The sequence below is a fragment of the Atractosteus spatula genome, chromosome 18 (genome assembly GCF_055471065.1).
Source record: "Atractosteus spatula isolate fAtrSpa1 chromosome 18, fAtrSpa1.hap1, whole genome shotgun sequence".
NCBI lineage: Eukaryota > Metazoa > Chordata > Actinopteri > Semionotiformes > Lepisosteidae > Atractosteus > Atractosteus spatula.
This window is the reverse complement of record NC_142723.1, coordinates 10402292-10423616: the sequence shown is the minus strand read 5'-3', so window position 1 is coordinate 10423616 and position 21325 is coordinate 10402292. Positions and strand designations below refer to the sequence as shown.

The 21325-nt window shown below is 36.3% G+C and overlaps 1 protein-coding gene and 1 long non-coding RNA gene across 2 annotated transcripts; both read left to right on the top strand.

Annotated features, from left to right (window-relative positions):
- Positions 1-271: 271 nt before the first annotated feature.
- il4r.1 (interleukin 4 receptor, tandem duplicate 1) lies at positions 272-12158 on the top strand. The gene is made up of 10 exons (XM_088936492.1): positions 272-609; positions 1098-1212; positions 2117-2249; positions 2528-2697; positions 3362-3513; positions 4034-4187; positions 5247-5340; positions 7696-7774; positions 8955-9040; positions 9398-12158. The coding sequence occupies exons 2-10, from the start codon at positions 1158-1160 to the stop codon at positions 10716-10718; spliced, it is 2244 nt and encodes a 747-aa protein (XP_088792618.1). The 5' UTR covers positions 272-609; positions 1098-1157; the 3' UTR covers positions 10719-12158.
- Positions 12159-15740: 3582 nt separating this feature from the next.
- LOC148818553 (uncharacterized) lies at positions 15741-17898 on the top strand. Its single transcript, XR_016094410.1, has 2 exons — positions 15741-15816; positions 16608-17898. It is a non-coding gene; the product is annotated as an uncharacterized LOC148818553 (long non-coding RNA).
- The last annotated feature ends 3427 nt before the right edge of the window (positions 17899-21325 follow it).

Genomic DNA, 21325 nt, shown 5'->3' with positions numbered 1-21325 from the left:
AAAAACAAATGTCAAATGGTATAAGAAGCACTCTGGTTTTGTGTAAGAACAAAACAGCAATTCAACCTAAGATCACATTTAAACGATTGCATTGTTCAAAGAAAAAAAAAGTAATGGATTTAGGTTTGGTTTACTTTCTAGTTAAGAATACTATTGCCCTAAAGGGATCTGCGTTTAGTTGTAAATGCAAATTGTAAAAAGCAAAACAGTGATCCGTAATCCCCACCTCCAGAATTCTCTCCCGTTGAGTGTCATACTTAAGCGGATATACAGTACTGGAGATCGTTCACTGGTTCCTGGCATTTGGGTGGACCGTAAATGCGTCTTTTTGTGTACTGATTAAGCCAGTTCCTCTTTAGTCACACAGTGTATTCTTTGGTGGCGCTCTCAAAGAGTGAAGGACGTGAAAACCTAAGAAACAGCTGTTATTTTGTAGGAGACGGCTTTGGAGAATTTGACCAATGCTAACTCAGTTATGAACATTATTTGTGGAAATGCTTATTCATATTCTTAATGTTTTAAGATGTGCCTATTTTCAGAACCTTGCGACTTGAGTTTTATTTTATACTGCATTTGGAAAAAAAAAACGAATCGGAAGATTTTACCAAGGTAAAGGTCTATTTAAGAGCTCTGGCAATATTACCTTTCAAGTTTAAACTGTACTTTTCTGTTTATGACACATCGAAGCAGACTGTGGTCTGTGAAGTACAAGGAAATATTCCAAGAAAAAACGCCTTCGAAAGTATGTGCGTAGTACAGTAATTACATTTGTGTTAAAAATTTTAAAGAAACAAAATAATATTTTAGTTCTATTCATATTTTCTTTAATATATATAGGTTACACAGAGAGAAAATGTTTAATCATATTAGACGACTATCGAACAATTTTAGACACGTCATATTTAGTTTCGTAATTTCCAAGACTCAGAGGTTCCCACAGAACTGCACTCGTTTAAACTGAATATTCGGTTAAGCAACATCGAAAATAAATACATAAAACTGTAGCTCAAAAGGAAGACATGTTTATACAGTAGGGGTACATGTTATTAGTGGTTCGTTAAATAATTATCCATTTTAACTTGTTTTTTATTTTGTAGACTTCGGGAAATAACATTTGTGCGGCTTTCCCTTGAGAAATTGTAACCTACTCTGCAAACATGAATTATATGGTTTTAGCGATTTTGATTCAGCTCACATACAGCCTGGTTCATGGTAAGAGGATTTATTTTTTAAAATACAGCGTGATGTAAAAAATGGGATGTGTAGTGATGTGTTGACCATGTCGTGGTAAGAAACTTTAGTGGATTCAATGTGGTAATAGTTTGCTTCATTACCTCTTGTATTTCTTCTAAACTTTGGGAGATTGTGCCTGTCTTGTATGTGTTACGGTTTCAGTTGGGTAATACTGTATGTGGTTAACACTACAACAATGAATCAACAAAGACAATCATCCGTGGACAATTGTACACGGACATGTTGGGTTTCCCCAGAATAATGTATGATTCTGCATGCATTTTATCTGAGGTGTGGTACATGTTTACTGTACTATATAGGGTTGTTTTAACCTACAGTATATTAGAATTATTGTTTGATATGGTAATTTTCTAAAATCTTTATGTCTCCAGAAGCAAGTTAACTTTCATTCTATTGAATTACTGTATGATAGTAAACACATTTCCTAGAAGAGTGCCAAATCTGTACTTATTAACCAACAGATGAGCTAATCATGTTTATGTACACAGATTTTTGTCTGTGTTAGGTGTTGTTGTTTTTAGTTACTTTGAAATTTGAAAGAAGTGGGGGTACTGTACAGTATAAACTGTGTGATTTTTTAATTATGAATTCACTTAAGAAATGTAGTGTCCCTATATTTCTATGTTTGGTTTGATTTAAATGAAACCATTTAATCGTTTGACTAAAATGTGTTATCAAGGATTTACACAGCTGAAAGAAACAATTGAATGTATTTGACTGATTTGCCTGTAGCACAAGAGAAGTGATTATACTAATTTATATGCATCTCTTCATTCATGTGTTGTATTTAACTCCTTACCCTATGATTTACAGAAGACATTTGTTGAATCTGTGTCTCATATTTTGTTGTCTGTTCTTTTAGCTGAACTGGATACAGAGAGCCTGAAGTGTCACAATGACTATGAGACAACAATGATTTGTGAGATTGACGCAGAAGGGCCTGAGGACTGTAACAATAGTTCTGCTTTAGTTTTTTCAGGAACTAATTCTGAAAAGTAAATGCATGTTGCTTTTTAAATAATTCTTTTTGTGTCCTTTGCTGTTAATGAGTAAGGGCATAGAGTATATAAATAAAAAATATAATAACACCAATCCATCCTGTGTTTTTACCTCTGTTTTCTTTTTTAATGATTAGTGAAGAACAGAGTACATGTATAACTTAATTTTAGGTCATTTTAATTAACTTATTCTAATAAAAGCTCTTAAGTGATATGTGATATGATACATGATATGTCTTTAATTCAATGAATAATGTTTAAACTTCTGTTTTCAGAAACTATACATGCACTCTGGTGTATAAAAATGCAGACTTCAGCTCCTTAAAAACACATTGTTGGTGCAAAACTCAGATGCCACGATTTGTTTATAATGACAATTATACGGTATACCTATTGACTGGGAAAATAAGTTCACGCTTAAAGAATATAATTCCCCGCAACAACAGTAAGTATGAACACAGCCTGAATGGAATTCATGTATTCTTGTAGTTTAAAATATTATTAAAAAATTCCTAGTAGTATACATTTGTGAAATAAAAACATATGTTTCTGTTTAGTGTGTAAATGTCTGGTATCTTTGGCTATATGAAAGTACCATTTAAATGACAACAAAATAATTAGTATAATAAAATATTTCTTTAATTGTATTAACTTAAAGCTTAGTTTCACAGATAAAATGTTTTTATCTGCATAGTGTCAGCAGAAACCGAATGACTTCTCATAGTTCTAAACAAATACATTTTGCACCTGTTATGACAAGTCTATCACTATAATTTTTAATTCACAATGACAAAACACATGATAAAGAGCACTTAAAATACCAGTGTAGATTCCAACAAAAACAATGTGTATACACACTTTAATGAGATAATTAATGGAAGTTGTGTGTAGTATCAAAAGACACAAACTCACTTTACTGATTTATAAGTGTTTATTGTTTTTCTATATAACAGAGTGCATATGGGCATTTAAAAAATACACTTTACAGTATGATTTTCAATTGAGGAAGTTCATGATAGCAATACAATATCAGTAAAGCAGAGGTATGTTTATTGATCTCCAAACCTCAAATATCAACTAAATTAAGACTGGCTTTCTGTTCACTGTAGTCAAACCAAGAGCTCCCCATATACTGAATGTGAAACAAGGAGAGAATGGAAATTTCCAAGTCACCTGGGAAAATAATTACTCTAATGAAAGCTTCTTATATGATAGCCTGAATTTGCAGCTGAGCTACTGGATAAAAGAGAAAGGAGATGAAGTAAGTGAGTGCTTAATTATTTTAAAAAACAAGTACTATAGCTTTATTGGACAAAGATAGCATTATTTTTAGTAGAGGTGCACCAGGTCTATTAAAGACAAATAATACTTAATAATTAGGGAATAACAGTAATCAGTACCTAACAAGGTGCATGTGAAGTGGCTGCTACTACCTCAGTTTTGGGGTTTGAGTGCAGGTTTGTGGAGTTTGCACATTCATCCTTTGTGCAGATTTTCAGGTGTTCTGGTTCATTCCCGTCCATGTGTGTCCTGTGAACTCACTCAGGAAGCAGATCTGTGTTATTCCAATATACTGTAGGCCTGGTCTGTCAATCACTTGGTGGAATCGAGCACCTTTTTGACAATGGATGGATGTTAACACCTAACAAAGTTGTACAGTATATGATGTCTGTTAATGATTCTTGTACTTATTAATCAAAATAATTTATAAAAACATTCATAGTGTGTGAATACTCATAGTAAATAATGATCCAACAATGATAATTCTTCTTCCAAAACAGGTTGCAACAGTATTAAATGTCAGTGATTTCTTCTATGAGATTTTAAAGAGCAGCCTAAACCCTGGGCGTGATTATGTTGTGAAAGTGAGGTCATACTCAAGCAAATACAAAACACAGTTCAGTGACTGGAGTCAGGAGCTGGAGTGGCACAACTGTGAGTCATATATATATAAACTGCATTAAAAAAAACCTGTCTGAGAGTCTGCCATTGTAAGCCTGTGTGGTGAAACCAGATCCTGATTCTTATCCATACAGTTAGCTCAATTAAGAACAGTTGTAGAAGGAAAGCCAGAGCATTCTAGCTCTTGAGTACTGGAGTTGTTCCATTCCTTTATTTCAGTATATTTAAAAGTCTGGCTTTTAGATTTCAGAGACTTTTTCAACCTGTATTAGAAGGTCTTTCTTCTTACCCCTTTACTTATTACTCTTAAAGTAATGCCCCATACTTCTCCTGAGTTGTCTGAGCTACAGGACTTACTTCATTATGTCCAAATTATAATAGAATCCATTGTGTGTCCAGGCAGGGGCAACATTGACATTGACCTGTATTTGGACTAAACATGAAACTCTCTGCTTACATCTGGTTTTTCCTGTTTACAACTGTTTTTTGTGCAATGTATTTTTATATTTATAATGTGCAATACAACTTTTTTTTTGTATATTCTGTACTGTGAGCAACTTTTTTTAAGTGCACTTCTTACTGACTGTACTGATGGTATTGTACATATTGTATTGTTGTATTATTTCATTACACTGTGCTGTGTTGACTGTGCTAAGCTGCTGTTGCACTGCAATTTCCCTCATGGGATCAATAAAGTATCCGTCCATCTAGAATAGTACAAGTACTTGTAGGAGTTTTCTGTATTTTTAAACTTGCTCCTGTCACACCTCTGTAAAACACATATAATATATAACTGTAAATGTATGAGATAAATCTAGACTAATATGCTATTAACTATAACTATAAAATAAATTATTTTAGTCATATGTAGAGTAACCTGCCAGTATATACTTTAGATTGTCTCAGAAACTAGAAACTGACACACATACAGTATGTCTAGAAGTTTTATTTTTCTAGAAGCATTCTACCAACAGGTAGTTTTCAAAGCTGCATACTTAAACGTTTGGTAGAAATATTACACAGTAAATGAGAAACCATTTTTCTAATTTCTCTGTTAGCTGTTACAGTATATAACTTTATTATGTTGTCCAGCTATGACTGTCCCTGACATACTGAAGGTGGGAATCCCAGTTCTTTGTATACTGCTTATTATCACCATTGTTTCTTCTTATCGATTCTACACTAGGTAAGTTTGATTTAAGTATCCCCTAATTTAAATAGTACTTTATAATATTAAGAAAACTGTTGGAAAACTAGAAACTTCTTCCCCTAATTAAATTCTAGAAAATAAAGATCAATGCTACAGTGGGTATAGAAAGTCACCACCCCTTTCTAGTTTTATTTACAAATTGTACCTTGCAGCATCCAAGTGAAAAAAGAAAGCAACATTTCTGAAAAAATAACAATAAAAAAGTAGAATAACTGGGTTGGATAAGAGAACACCTTTTGGTTGAATTACAGCCTTGAGTCTGTTTGGATACATCTCTACCAACTTTGCACACCTAGAGGGAAGGATATTTGCCCATTCCTCCTTACAGAATTGTTCAAGCTCAGTCAAACTAAGCGTCTTGGGGCAACCTTGTTGTGAAAGGGGCTATATAAAAATACATTGAATTGAAACTGCATGGTGACCGTTGTTGGACTGCCCTCTTAAACTCATTTCAAAGATCTTCAATAGAATTTAGGTCAGCACTCTGACTAGGCTACTCAAGGACACTCATGTTCTTGTCCTTCAGCCACTGTACAGTTGCTTTGGCGGTGTGCTTTGGGGCATTATCATGTTGAAAGGGGAACCATCTTCCCATTTTCAACTTCCTGGCTGAGGGCTGCAGGTTTTCTTTGCCTGTATTTTGCACCATCCATCTTCACTTCCATCCTGACAAGTGCCCCAGTTCTAGCTGAAGAGAAACACCCCCACAACATGATAATGCCACCACCATGCTTTACTGTAGGAATGGAGTTCTTTGGATGGTAAGATGTATTGGGTTTTCTCCAGACGTACCGTTTTGCATTTTGGCCAAAAAATTTGATTTTGGTCTCATCTGACCACAGCACCTTTTGACACTTGGCCACAGAATCTTTAAGGTGCTTTTTAGCAAAACATAAATGAGACTTGATATGGCTTTTTTTAAGGAGTGGCTCTTTTCTTGCCACTCTCTCATACAGGCCAGATTTGTGAAGCACTTGTGATAGCTGTCACATGCACACAATGGCCAGTCTTTGCCATAAAGGCCTGTAGCTCGTTCAAAGTCAATATCAGCCTCTTGGTAGTGTCTCTGATCAGTCTCCTTCTTGCTCAGTCATCCAGTTTGGAGGGATGGCCTGATCTAGGCAAGGTCTGGGTGGTGCCATACACCTTCCACTTCTTAATGATGGTCTTCACTGTGCTCCATGGGATACTTAAAGCCTTTGAAATCTTTTTATACCCATCTCCTGACTTGTGTCTTTCCACAACTTTATCTCAAAGTTCTTCTGAAAGCACCTTTCTGCCCATAGTGGGTTCTTTGCTTTGAAATGCACTTCCAAGCAGTGGAATCCTTTAGAAACAGCTTCTTTTATTCTGAACTAATCAAAATCACTGCAGTTGATCACAGGTGGGAACCAATTAGTTTGCTGTGTGATCTATAAGGTGATTTGTTATACCTGAGCAAGTTTACAAGTGCAATTGTAAGGGGGTGTTCACTTATCCAAATAAGGTATTTTACTGTTGTAATATCAATTAATTTTTAGAATGTTTTAGAATTTTATTTTCACTTGTCTAGTGTAGGTTACTGTGTGTAAATAAAAATGGAGGAAGCCTAATTTAATTTTTTATTTTCAGAGTGTCATAAAACAAAAGGTACAAATTGTGAAAGGGGGTGGTGTCTTTCTATACCCACTGTTTAAATCATTAACTTTATTTTACACAGTGCCTTTAAAAGTGGGTTCACAAAGCCCTTTTTAAGAAGAAAATCTAATTAGAGGAGGTAGCAGAATTGCACATGTTTGGAATACATGTTTGGGGTTTGGAATACAGTAGGAAAGCAAAGGGGCATACACAGAATCAGTTAAATGGCCTGTGACCTGTAGAGTGTAGACAGGCTTGGGGGACAGACAGGAGATAAGAATTAGTTGAACGAAGGTTGCATGGTGGGCAACAGGATGATAGTAACTTAGACAGGAACTGAAGTGCCAAGCCATGGCAGAGCCTTATAGATGGGCATGAGAAGTCGACACAAAACGTGAAGCCAGTACAAGGACTCCAGGATAGGAGTAATGTGATTACTTGCACTGGACCTGGTCTGGATTCTGGCTGCCGAATTCTGAACATATTGAAGTTTATTCAGAGTGGATTTAGGTACCCCAGTGAGTAGGGCATTATAGTAATCAGTTTGAGAGAAAACAAAAGTGTTGTACAGCTTTTCAGCAACAGTTAGTGACAACATAGAAAGTACTCTGGTAATATTTCTGAGGTGGAAAAATGATGTTTTTACAATATAATATTGTATTATTATAATCCTTGTCTTATTGTCATCGTAATATTTTTTCCTTTTGTTCCCAGACTGAAAAAGTCATGGTGGGATAAAATCCCCAGCCCTGGTAACAGTCGCATAAACCATGTGTACTCTGCAAATACCAAGGTACAGTAATTAAATCATCATTCGTGTTAAGTATTCTTTCCAAAAGAACGTGTCCAGAATGTCATGATTAAAATTCTGCAGTGGTGAGGCCTTTCCAAACTCGGAAAATAATAGTTCAACAGCAGTTAAGCTGTTAAGTGTATTAAAATCATAAACCTGGAGTGCAAAGCACTGAAGGAAACAAATACTTAAGCATACAAGTTAAAGTTTTAAGTCTAAGTTGCTAATCACAAATCGCAGTCACAAAATCTCAAATTGTGAAATGACCAGAGTCAGAGCACCGGCCTGTGTAGCTGGTGCAGATGTAAATAGTATAGTAAAGCCTGTGGCTTTCCCTGTGGCTGTGGCTTTCCCATTCCTTATGTAATGTACAGACCATGTACAAAATGTACAGACCATGAGTATATGATATACAGCAAGCCAGCTTACTGCTTTCAGCAGTTTTTCAGCTGTTTTTCAAACAAGCTGAAAATCCTGGATGGGGATGTGAAAGGTGGTGCACCAATGCTTTAAAATTCTGTGAAAGAAAACTCATATTCAAGGAAAACCTGTCTGACAGGTTTCTCACAGCAAATTTCTAAAATAAGGCATTGTGTTTGTCATAGTTAAATTAATAGAGTTCTGTTTAATTCTTCATTTTAAATTTCACTCTGGCAAAGTTAATTCAGCATTGTTGAATATGCAACAGTATAAAAGCATTTTAACATCTATTTTCTATCATTGTGACCAAAAATTAAAAGACTTTGGAATGCTCAATTTAAGAACAAGACCTGAATTAAATCAAAATGTTGTCCCACCTGTTCATTGCAAATTAAGCAGTAAATTTACAGACATCTTAGCTTGTTTCCACTAGGGTGAAGCAAAAGGCTATCAATATTTCTATTAAACATTAACACATTTGTTTTGGTAAGCTATCAGCTTCTACTTCTTTAGTACAATGTCTATATAGGCATTAAAAAAAGTGTGATATACCTGGGTGCTAGTAAAACATTAAATTAGTCTTTATTAGCAAAGATATCTATGGCCTTCATTACATGTGTTACCATTAGCATAGACAGATGTGTTTAAGTCTGATGTTACTGAGAACATCCTGGCTATACTCTGTATCAGTTTGCTACTGTTTTTAGAATTTGTATCTTTTTAAAATGTTGTATCATTGATTTTTGTTTTACATTTTCAGTTGGTGCTTTCCCCACTTTATTGCAAACCTATCATCAACAATTTAACACTGGACGTGCAGACATCTGGAATAATTGAAAAGCTATGGTGAGCCCTTTAAAATAAAGATTATACATTCAGAGAGGACTAGGTCATGTTTTGCTGGATTATTGATCACCATATCATATACCTACCTCGAGCAACTAAACCCTTCTGTTTTGTATTATATGTTTGAACTATAAAGTCACTTCTCACAGTTCATTTTTTATAATTACCAGGTTTTTACAGTTTTTCTAGTAGAGCTTTCTTGCATATTTTAACTCATAGCTGCCTTATATAAATTACATGGAATAATATTGTAAAGGAATGAAATGTAAAAGATTTGCTGTCTTATATGTGAGTGTTGGAATTCTTTGCATGTATTCTTATATAGACTAAACCAATTGTAATATATTTCCTGGACAGGCCAGCATTACTTGATGGAGATGCCACATTGGAAAAATGTAACTCTGTTATAAGCAAGACTGTTGAAGAAGACCAAAAAGTGGTTGTAACAGAATCTCCTTATCATGGCTGCTCCAGTTCGTGTGAGGCTGACTACCCTGATACAATCACCACCTATTCCCTGACTAAAGAGAGGGACACAGCTAACTCAGAGGTCATCACACAAACTCAGAATGCACTGCGTGCACTGTTTTGCCAGCATGATATATTTCACAGCCACCATTCTAAAGCCTTCATACCCACAAGTGTGCTACACAATAGCATGGATGTATGCAATGCATATAGTGGCAGTGACAACTGTGCATTAATGAAGAATAAGAATCTTGGATGTGGAGAGCTTAATGTTCTGCCTTTTACTACTGATGGCCAAGCTCAACATTTCCGGAGCTCTGTGAGCTCAACAGGTTCTTCAGAATCAGGGTACAAAAGCATTCCGTACTCTTGGATATCTCTTAAGGAGTATCCTGTTTTCAAAATGGAAAGTTCAAAAGAATTAGTTTTGAGTGAAAGACCACCAATGACTGCTCAGCCAGTGGTGTGGTGTGATCCTAGCTATCAAGGCCTCTGTCTAAACACATGCCTAAATAATAATGAGAAATGTCTTCTCTCCTCCATGAACACGGACTCTCTGAAAGGTCCTTTCTTACCAACACCTGTGCAAACCATCTCAGAGTATCAGTCCTATGATGGCAATGGAACCCTATTAACCAATGGAACAACAGTTTTGCTCTCTTCCAGATCTCTGCTTTGTGGAGCTGGTAATTTGCTGTCATCTCCAGGAGCTCTTCAATTAGCAGATGGGTATCAGAGCTTAAATGACACTAGAACCAAAAGGAACTCGGATGTAACTAATTTCAGTGTTGCAACTACAGAACAGACCCTTACAGACATTGATTGGCAACTTGAAACAAAGCTTATCTGCAATGTCAACCCTGCCTATGCAGATCTGAAAATCTCTGCCAGTAGTACATCATCTTGTGTAGAAGGATACCAACCTTTTCAAACCATGGTTGAAAAGATTGCTATTGATAAGCCACCTGTTCAACATTTAGAGCATGTTGTATCATCAAAGAGTTTGCAGGATTTACAGTTAAGCCGTTTCTCAGGCTTGAATCTCACAGAGATCCCAAAAGATGGACCCACCATATGTGTTTCAGATTACCATGGTCTGCAAAACCCACACACCAGAATTAATCCAGATAAAGACTCTCATCCTGGCTCTGTTATAGTTATTCCAGACATGACAATAATGCCTATAGATTCTACTTATAAAAAACTGTAAAAAAAATCCAAATAAAACAGATAACAAGTAATACATATGAATGCTGTAGATCCTATTAAGATGCATGTTTTATTGGAATGGTATCAAGTGACATATCGAGAAGGGAAAACTGGGGGCTCTCTGCATTCATAGGCTAACCTCTACAAACTGTGGGTCCATGTCACCAGCTGACTTTGACCAGGATGCCACATGAGTGTCATAGCAGTGCTGTGGGCATGGCTGAGATTAGTCAGCAGAGTCATTTTTATCTCCCAGTGACAACAGTGACTTCCCACCTCCACTTCCTGGTGACTGCAGGCATGCAGTGACATTGCTCTGGGATGCACCACTCAGGCATCCTGCATTAAAGCCTCCAGTACATCACGCCAGACCTTGTAGTGTATAGAAAGATAAATGACTTGATAATTAACTTTCTCTTTCTCCTCTCTGGAAGCTGAGACACAAAAACACAATTGGTAATTCCAGATTGGGTAGGTTTAGAAAAAAACATTTAAAGATTCTACATTTCAGAAAGAAAATAATGAAAGACTAAAGAAACATACCTTAATTAAAAATGTAAAAATAATGCTGAGTTATATTAAAAAAGAGAGATGACTCTTTCTCCTTTCTGCAAGCTGAGACACAAAGACACAAATGGCAGAGTGGCAGAAGTTGGCAGGTGGGATCCTCTTTTAAGGTTACCTTTCTTTATGTGGTTGGGAACTACCCCTACACCAGAATTTCAGACAGAGAAAATGTGCTCACTCCTTGTTTGCTAATTGTAACTTAAATCATAGTTTACAAGGCAGAAGGCCTTGTAAACTATGATTAAGGCAATATTGTAAAAGACTTGCCCATAACTATGAAAAAAATGTATATTTTTAATTGCAAGAAAGATAATGTTAATGTTAATCTCTATTTTCTATACTGTAAATAAATTCATTTTTTTGTTTGCTTACTTACCAGTGGAAAAACATGTTTAGAAGTCTGCAGCTTTTCCATATATGAAAATCATCCTCTGTGTATGTTAAGTGAAGTTTAATACTAAAAAATAAGGATACACAGTTTATGTGATCATGTCTTTATAAATCATTGTAAAAAATTGACAAAAAATCATGTCTTTATGAATCATTGTACAAATATGCTTGGTGGACTGTTCCATACACTGATATTTTTCACTTAATCATTTATTTTTAATTAGCTTGGAAGTGCTGTGTTTGCTGTCAGCTTTAGATATAAACTGTTGGTTTCATTGTGTTTCATTGTCTGATTTTGAAGATTTTGCATTTACCACCAAAATTGCATTTTTTGTAATTTGATTTATATATGAGCCATATCCAATTCATGTCAGTCACTTGTACTATAATTGCAGTGGTTTGGGGTGTTTCTTTAATGTAACTGTGGTCATTATACAATGGTTTGAAATGCACAGTTCAGTAAACATTTGCAGCTTTCTCAGTCTGTTGCTGTATTTTTATTTCTGTAATGGTTTGTGGTAATATTATCATGATTCTGAGAATTTCTGCAGATGAACACAGCTAAACAACACACTGTCACAAAGCGTAACTTCTTGATTACAAAACAATTGTTTCTCTTTACCGAACCACGTTTTGAATTCACAGTAAAAATATTTATTTTCCATAATACAGGATGTTAACATTCTGTTAAGTGAAACATTACTAACACTGTACTTCAGATTTATGGTTTATGACATTAGGCACAGTCTAACTTTTTTATGACTTAGGAGTTAATTCTCAGCTGAGGGAAGAGTGAGCATAATTCCAAGAAACTGCAGTAGTTCATAAACATTAACTGACACACTCTTTCAGATTCCAGTAATCTGAAGCAAGGGGAGGGAACAACAGGACCAAACTTGGTCTTGGAATGCATGTTTGCTTAAGCAAATATAAACATTTTTAAAGCTGTAGGTCATGAATGTTGTAGAAAGACACAATAAAAAATAGAATGAGAACATATTTGAGGTTTGAATATAACAAAATAAGAGTCTGTCTGGAATATTTAAAAACAAAATGCAAAGAAAGGATAGAAACAAGAAAAGACCATTCTAACTCACTGGGTTTCTAGTAGCTAAGTTATCAGAGAATTTCATTCAGGAATTTCTGACATTAGGGTATCAGCTTCAACAACATGGCTGGGTAGCTTGTTTCATTATACATAACATACTTCACAGCCATACCATAACCATATTCAGATCATAGATCTCTAATGGTTCACTTTTCCTTTCCTTATTCTATCTTGATTATTTGATAGAAATAGACTCCCTCTTTAGGTGCTTTGAGTAACAAAGCAGTTATTAGCCACGTCTATTGATTTTATCTGTTGATGACCCTGATAGGTTTTCCCAATCAACAGAAAATTTAAATAACCCAAGATAACCACTTTTTCCTTTAAACATGTATTCCTGGATTCACTGTAGTAGACAGCAATACAGTATATTTATACTCCCAACACTAAGCCTTTTGCATGTTTTTACTACAGACTCAATCACATGCTGTGCCAGCTATGTTCTGTTTTAAATTAGCTGAGTTTATGAACAAACTGCTCTTACACAAAATGTTAGAAAAAACTTTCACAAAACATTTTTTTTGTGTTGTGCTACCAAACTGACAGGGCACAGCAAAGGCTGAAAGAAAGTATAAGGAAATACAGTAAAGTTTCCGTTTGATCATAATTGTGAAAGGAGACAGACGTGGGCGTTGAACTATTGACGCAACTTACTTGGAACTTGTCTGATAAATGTCATAGGAAGCTTTTTTTTTAAAGCAGTGTTGAGCATACTTCAAGATTTGAATGCTTACATCATTATAGGGTCTGAAAGTGGTCTCTTCTTTTTATGAAAGATCACTGAGGAAAAACAAGAAGCTCCTGTTATCACTTAATCTTCTCCACCTTATGTGGTTTACCATAATGTGATAATCTTATAATGCGTTGTATTGTACAGTACCAGATGCATGTGTTTGTTCTTCGCAGTAGGGTGGAGTGATGTTGAATAAGAATTTACATTCTGTTTATGTGGCTGAAAGGGAGGATTAGTGAGTTGAGTTACATGGATGTTTCTTTTTATTTCCTGTCTTCAATGTTTGTAAGGAGTGAATTTACATACTAAAATTTTAACTTTATTATGCAATATATAATTAATAAACAGCAATATTAAAATCAGCAAACATCCTGATTAGTTTACAACTTTATAGAAATCCATGTGATACACGAGCCTTTGAAAAACTTTAGTCATAATAACCACCAGCATGGATCACAGGAGTTCCATGGATTGTGGAGATATTCCCGTACTGTAGTGTAACTAATCTGCGTTGTGTCCTGTCATTTTTCATAACATCCGTCCTGTTTATCCCAATTTAACTCTGTGGATAACTGATTAAGATATATGTTTGGAGGACATTCTGCAGTCTCTTGTTGCCTGGATATTTTTAAGTAATCGTGTTACTGTACAACGAAACCCTTATTTGTAAGTGGATAGTCACATGCAATGGTTTGTTCAGTACAGAAGCTCATTAGCGCCACGGAGAAAAAAATATTCTGTTTTTGGAGATAATTATTGCATTTAAGATAGAAAATTATTGCGACACTTTATTACTGCATATTACTATATTACTATTATTGAGATACTGTAGCTAACACATACTGTATGTGCAAAAAGGACTGCTTCATAACTGTGATTGTACTCTGTTGGCTAAAGCAGCATTTAGTGTTACATTCTGCAGTTGTTTCCTGGATTCTGAGGGTTGCATTCCCTTAAGCGTTTTCCACAGTACTTTCATTCTTTGTTGCCCATTTCATTATACACTGTAGATTAAAGGGAAAGCCCTTTTCAAAAACAACACAAAAAATAAGACATTTGTCTCTGCTTGACTCATCTAACTGTCGTAAGGTTTATTTTCACTCTTGGTACTTTGCCAAAAGGCTTAGGATTTCCATAGAACTATGGAAAATACCGTTGCGAATTCAATATTTTTCGTGGAAATCAACATCTCACGTGAGTCATATAGTGTGTTCTAGAACTCATGTAGTCTGGTGCATTACACGCAAGATACAGGTCTAAGCCATTCACCGTGGATTGGATTTGGGTGAAGGTATTCGACTGTACTTAATAGGATGCATGTCATTACATTCATGTGTAATGTTGTACAGTAGTTTCTGCTCAATTCACATTATGTTTCTTGTCTTTTGTTGTGTAAATTCAAGGTAAAATTCGATATTCGAATTTTTCGATAAGCATAGGCTGAAAGCGTGTGTTTTCATGATTAAATACTGTATACAACAATCGACTGTAAACCAGTAGTAGGCGAATGTCTTACTGTTAAATCTTCCTAATTGCTCAATGTTTAAAAATTAGGCAACAACTTGTCTACAAGTTACTGCTGTTGCACACACAAGGAAACCCGTGTCTTTTCTGCTTTACACAAAAATTGTGAAAATGATTTGTTAAACTCAAGAATGCTTAATTATAACGTTATAGTAGACCTAAACCCCCATTGTTAAGGAACATGTTCTACAGAACACAACTGAAAATGTAGATTTAAAAGTATAGAAAAATAAACTTATAAATATAATGATAAGTGTATACTGGTGTTAGTATTTCTTCTACTTGCTTGCTTACGCTTTTTCTTTTGCTGCACTCAACCATTTGTTTTAAGAAACTTCTCATGATAGGTAGTTTTAACAAACTCTCTTATGTTTCAGTTAGTCTAGTTATTGTGAGACACTCCCTAGAGTAAACTAGAATGTTAGAATTTGGCTGACCTGTAAATGGACACATTATAACGGTTTTAGTAAAAGTTACATCGCTTTTCCTGGTGTTATGTTCAACTGTGTTTAAGTTATATATAAAATAACCAAAAAAACACGACATGGTGTCAGAAGCGGTGCAGTTGAAGTAAACGTGTGGAGGAAATAATTGCTACAAACTAAAAAAAAAAAGAAATAGCTGTCTGATATGCCAAATCCACTAGATGGCGCTCCCTCTTACATCGCGCTGTCTCTTAGTTCCTGCCAGTTAATTTCAGCATTCTGCGCATGGGCAGTAGGGACTAGGAAGCAGTTACAGTTTAAAAAAATCCGAAATTGCTGCAGAGTTGTAACGGTAAATACTGTGTTGTTTTCCTATTTACACCCTAAATGAGGTCTGAAATCAAAAGTATTAACGAGTATAAAGGGGTATTTCATAGGATTAAGACAAGATTGGCAAGATGAATATTAGATTTTAACCGAGTGGACTGAGGCCGTAGCCAGTTTCTAGACATCTACTCGGGCTAGGAATATCTGTTTACTCATTTGTAAGTAATGTGTTTCACATGTTCCTTGTATTTTAAGTTCCTTTATTCTTTACAGAGACTTATGTTTAGTTGTGAAATTGGTATAGCACCATTTGTTGAGTGTATGCAATTGTAAGTATTGTACTAATTATTGTTGTAATTGTAGCATCCTCTCACGAGGCACCAGTAATGTAGGGGTTGTGCATTTACTGGGACAATTCTTAATTGTAGCAGTAAGTCACAAAATGATTCTTTTGATGGTATTAGAATCCAACTCTGCGGGATAACTCAAACAATGCACACACACAGGTACTAATACGTGAAAATACATTTATTAATACATAAAATGTGCATATAAACATAGCAGATCTTATCGTGAGGGTTAGCAGAATACAACAGGTATATTCATTCAGTCACGAAGAGTTACAAATACCAGGAGGGACATACATTCAGTATATCATTCATTTAGACCGTTTCTAAATGAACTTAGTTACAACTTCTACGCTAGATACTCAAAAGCAAGTACATCACTCATAGGAATTAAATTGATATCAACTCAGGTTGAGGTAACAATTGAATTGTTGATTGTTGAATACTCATCCAATTTCTGTGGATTCAGCTCTCCTGCGGACACAAAGAAGCAGTGGCAGGCTTGTTGCTGTCCAATTGGCGCTCTCTGGCTCGGTGCCAGGCAGTGGTGTTGCGGCGTGCGACGTGGTGGAGATTCCTGCGGCGATTCGCTACTGATGCTCTCTGAAAACCAGCTAGTTAGTGTTGGCTGAAACTAGCAAAGTTTTTGCACAGGAGAAAAGTGACTGCGGGTCCCAGCAGGTCAGGAAGAAGACCGGTTCGTTCCTGATGAAGCGCTAGTCCTGAATACTGATTCAGCTGTCCACAGTTCCGACCTGTTTACGAGGCTTGCTGCTGATGCTAACCTCGGGTGGGTCCTCTGGTTACGCGCTGGCTTCCTCCGTTCTCGACTCTTAGAACAAAGGAAAGTCCTGCATTCGGATACACTGGCCGTTACGTGGTGGTCCGGGCTGAGTCTGAGGATATTCAGGAGGAGCCCTGAGGCTGAATGTCCAGCAGGCGCGCTGCGAAAATGTCCTGCGCTTGGGAACTGTGTTCCACCCTTCGGAACTGTTCTGCAGGCGCTCTGTGTTGCCTGTTTTTACCTGGAGGAACTGCAGGTCGTTCATTGGTTAAAAGTTTCATGGGCATCAGAGACCCACGTGAGGTTAACCTGCCCTACCAGTTCCTGATTGGCTGATGATGAGTAACCATGCACTCTGACCTTAGGGTTGTAAACCAACTTTGAATTGAATAACACTTTCCCTTGGAATCTCCCAGACTTTGAGGCGCCAGATGACCATTTATTAAAGTTGCTGGAGAATATCAGCATTGGGAGTTGCTCCTTCTCAGGACACTCTATCAGCTAGAAAAACACCTTAGATGTGAACCAAATGGAATGGCCTCTCTGTATCAGGCACCACTGAGATGAAGGAGAGAGGGACTGGCAAGGGAACAGAAAGCTTAATTCCTGTATTTTAATAAGCCTCGCCGCTGCACAATGTAGTTCTCAGTGAGGGTAGAGCTTAGAGGTGACCTGCGCAGCCTGTGAGCGGCCTATTTCTGCATGCGCTGCGTGTTGTGTTGTTTAAATTTAAACTGTAATGTAATTTATTTTTTGTTCAGTATAGATACGATTTTGTAACGGTTAGATGGAATGTTGAAACCGTAAAACTAAAATGTGTTTTTTTATGTTTTCCCTCATGGTAGGAAGAGCCACTACTGTATTTTGTGTAGGCAAAAATATAATTATATGTCATTTCTTTTGTTTTTTTGTTATTTTCCAAACTAACAAAACAGGTCAGACACCATACTTACCTGGAAATAAAGAACCCCAAAAATATATTTGTGTCCTGTGCTGGTTATTCTTTGCCAGGCTACAGAAAGAAAAAAGAAAATGCCGGTGAAAATGGAGAAGTTACAGCCACCCCCAGTCTCCAGTTCTCAGGTAATCTTGCTGAAAACTGGAAGCGATTTAAACAGCGATTCAAAGTATATTTATCTGCAATAGGTGCGGATGTAAAAAGCGATACAACGAAAGCATCCATTTTATTACATATAATTGGAGAGGAAGTGCTGGAAATTTATAACAACTTTTAGTTCGAACCCGGAGAATATGTGAAGTTAGATGTTGTTATACTGGATAAATTTGCAAGATGCTGCATTCCGAAACTAAATGTGACTTATGAAGGACACAGATTCTTCACTTGTACGTGTACATAAACCAGGTGAAATGGTTGATCAATATCTTACTGAGTTACAAACACGGAGTAAAACATGAATTTGGAGAGTTAAGAGAATCCCTAAGAAAAGATAGGATTGTCTGCGGTATTCCAGATAACGCACTTAGGGAAAGGTTGCTAAGAGCAAGATTTGGATTTGGAAAAAGCAGTAAGTAGCGTGAACTAAAGCTGTAGAATATGCAAGGCAGCGGAAACAATAAAAACGCAAGTAAAAGAGAAAACTGTACACTTGGTGAACAAAAAAGAGAATAACAAAATGTGTGCAATTACTGAGAAAAATAAAAATGGAAATAAACACATAGCACAAAGCGTGCTTTTGGACGCTGTGGATCACAGCACGCTCCTAGAGAATGTCCAGCATATGGAAAAATTTGTAAAGAAATGTGGAACGAACATCCAATTTACACCCTGCTGTAAATTGCAAGGAAAACTAAGCCAGGTGCATATTGTAGTAGAGGAACCTGAAGTTGAGTAATTTTATGTAGATACATTGACTGAAGCGAAAGAAAGAGTGGATTCTCCTGGTACAAGTGAACAATACAGTAATTTCATTTAAACTAGATACAGGAGCACAAGTGAATATCATGCCTGAAAATGAATTTAGAAAACTGCAGCCCAGACCTACATGAAGCAAAAGTAAGTCACTGGATATTCAGGAGTGGAAATACCTTTTAAAAGGGCTAGTGTTCTGTATAAAAACAAAAAATACCCACTATCATTTGTAGTTGTGCCAAAAGATGTACAGGCAATTTTATGTTTGTCTGCATGTGAGAAAATGAACTTGATTGAGAGAGTGCTTACTATATTAATGTAGAGAGCAATGCAGAGTATGAATCACTGCTGCAAAAATATAGTATTCTATTTAAAGGACTCAGTTGTCTTCCCGGGGAGCAGAAGATAAGCATAGACAAAAATGTAACTCCTGTCATCTACCCCTGCTAAAAGGTTCCTTTCGCCCTAAAGGACAAACTGAAAGAGGAACTGGACAAAATGGAAAGCATGAATGTGATCAAGAAAGTTGAGGAACCAACTGAATAGGTGAGCTCTCTGGTTATTGTAGAAAAGAAGAATGGTAAATTAAGAATATGTTTAGATCCCAGAGACCTGAATCTAGCCATTAAGAGGGAACATTTTAAACTGCCAACAAGGGAAGAAATTATGGCACAGTTTGCAAATGCAAAATATTTCAGTAAATTAGATGCATCTTCTGAATTTTGGCAACTAAAATTAGTTCCAAGTTGTACACGTTTAATAATCCTTTTGGCAGATATCGATTTCTGAGATTGCCTTTTGGAATAGCATCAGCCCCAGAGGTCTACCACAAAACAATACATATGATTTTTGAACATCTGGATGGAGTTGACACATCCATAGATGACATCATTGTGTGGGGATCTTCAAAAGAAGAGCATGATGAAAGGCTGAAAAAAGTTCTGGATGCTACAAGAGCAGCAAATTTGAAGTTAAAGAAAATGTATGATAGGAGTAAAGGAACTGACAGTCATAGTTTTTCTGAGCAGTGAAGGAGTTCGTCCTGATAAAACAAAAGTATCTGCTATTGAAAATATACCACAATAAGGCCACAGTGCAAGAAATATGTGCAGAGATTCATGGGTTTGGTTAATTTTCTTGCAAAATGTATTCCTAATCTATCAGAAATATTAGCACCTCTTAGACAACTGACTGAGAAAAATGCTGAATGGAGTTGTAACCCTGAGCAAGAGATCTTCCTGACCCAGATGTTCTACAATCCACATAAGCCAATCAAGATTTCATCAGATGCCTCACAATATGGATTAGGAGCTGTACTATTACAAAACCATGAAGAAACATGGCAGCCAGTAGGATATGCATCTAGATCTCTTACTGGCGCAGAGACAAGATATGTGCAAATAGAAAAAGAATTATTGAGCATCACTTTCACTTGTGTAAGGTTTCATCCATTTGTGTTGGGATAAGCTGTGATGGTTGAAACAGACCACAAACCATTGATAGTTTTGTTTAAAAAACCTCTCAATGACTGCCACTATGTATTCAACACATGATGATTAAACTTCAGAGATACACCCTATATACCCTACACTCCAGGCAGATGGATGTTTACGACCGACACGCTGTCAAGGGCAGTAGATAAAAAATATAGACATCAAGAGAAGATCTCAGAGGCAGTAGAACCATATGTGGACATGCCAGTCCACATGCCAGTAACAGCGATACCAGTGTCAGCAAAACACAGCTTATCTGGAAAAAGAAAGGAGAAGACGAAGCAATGAAAAGGCTGAAAGAAGTAATCCTACAAGGATGGCCAGAAAACAAGCATACTGCCACCCACAAGTGACTGAGTACTGGAGCTGTCGGGCAGAACTGTTGTGGATGGAATCATATGCAAAAGTAGCAGAATTGTGATACCAATGTCATTAAGGAAGCAGATGCTACAGATAATTCATGAAGGGCATTTGGGAATTGAAAAGTGTAAGAAAAGGGCACGTGAGGTGATGTATTGGCCCAAGATTAATCAAGATATAACTAATGAAGTAGAAAGATGTACACTATGCTTGAAATATAGACCTTATAATGCTGCAGAGCCATTAAAACCACACCCTGTACCATGTAGGCCATATGAAAAAGTAGATATAGTTTTTTTTACTTGTCATGGAAAATAATTTTTGATTTCCTCAATCTAATGGACATGTAGAAAGATAAATTTAGACAATTAAACGTCTCATGAAAAAATCTAAAGAAAGTGGAGGTGATTTCTATAAGAGCCTTCTAATGTATCATAGTACACCACTTGAACATGGAGCTTCCCCAGCACAGCTGCTCATGGGAAACCAATTAAGATCAAACCTACCAATGAAGGAAGACCTGCTGAAGTCTGCAAAGGAAGAAGAAGTGCAAAGAAAATACAAAAATTAAAATAGTGACCTTGAATTGTAATAGACTGTAACAATTCTGATAGAGATCATTCAGATGTAATGGTAAACAGAATAACAACCCAACTATCTGACATTGTCAAATTTAAAAA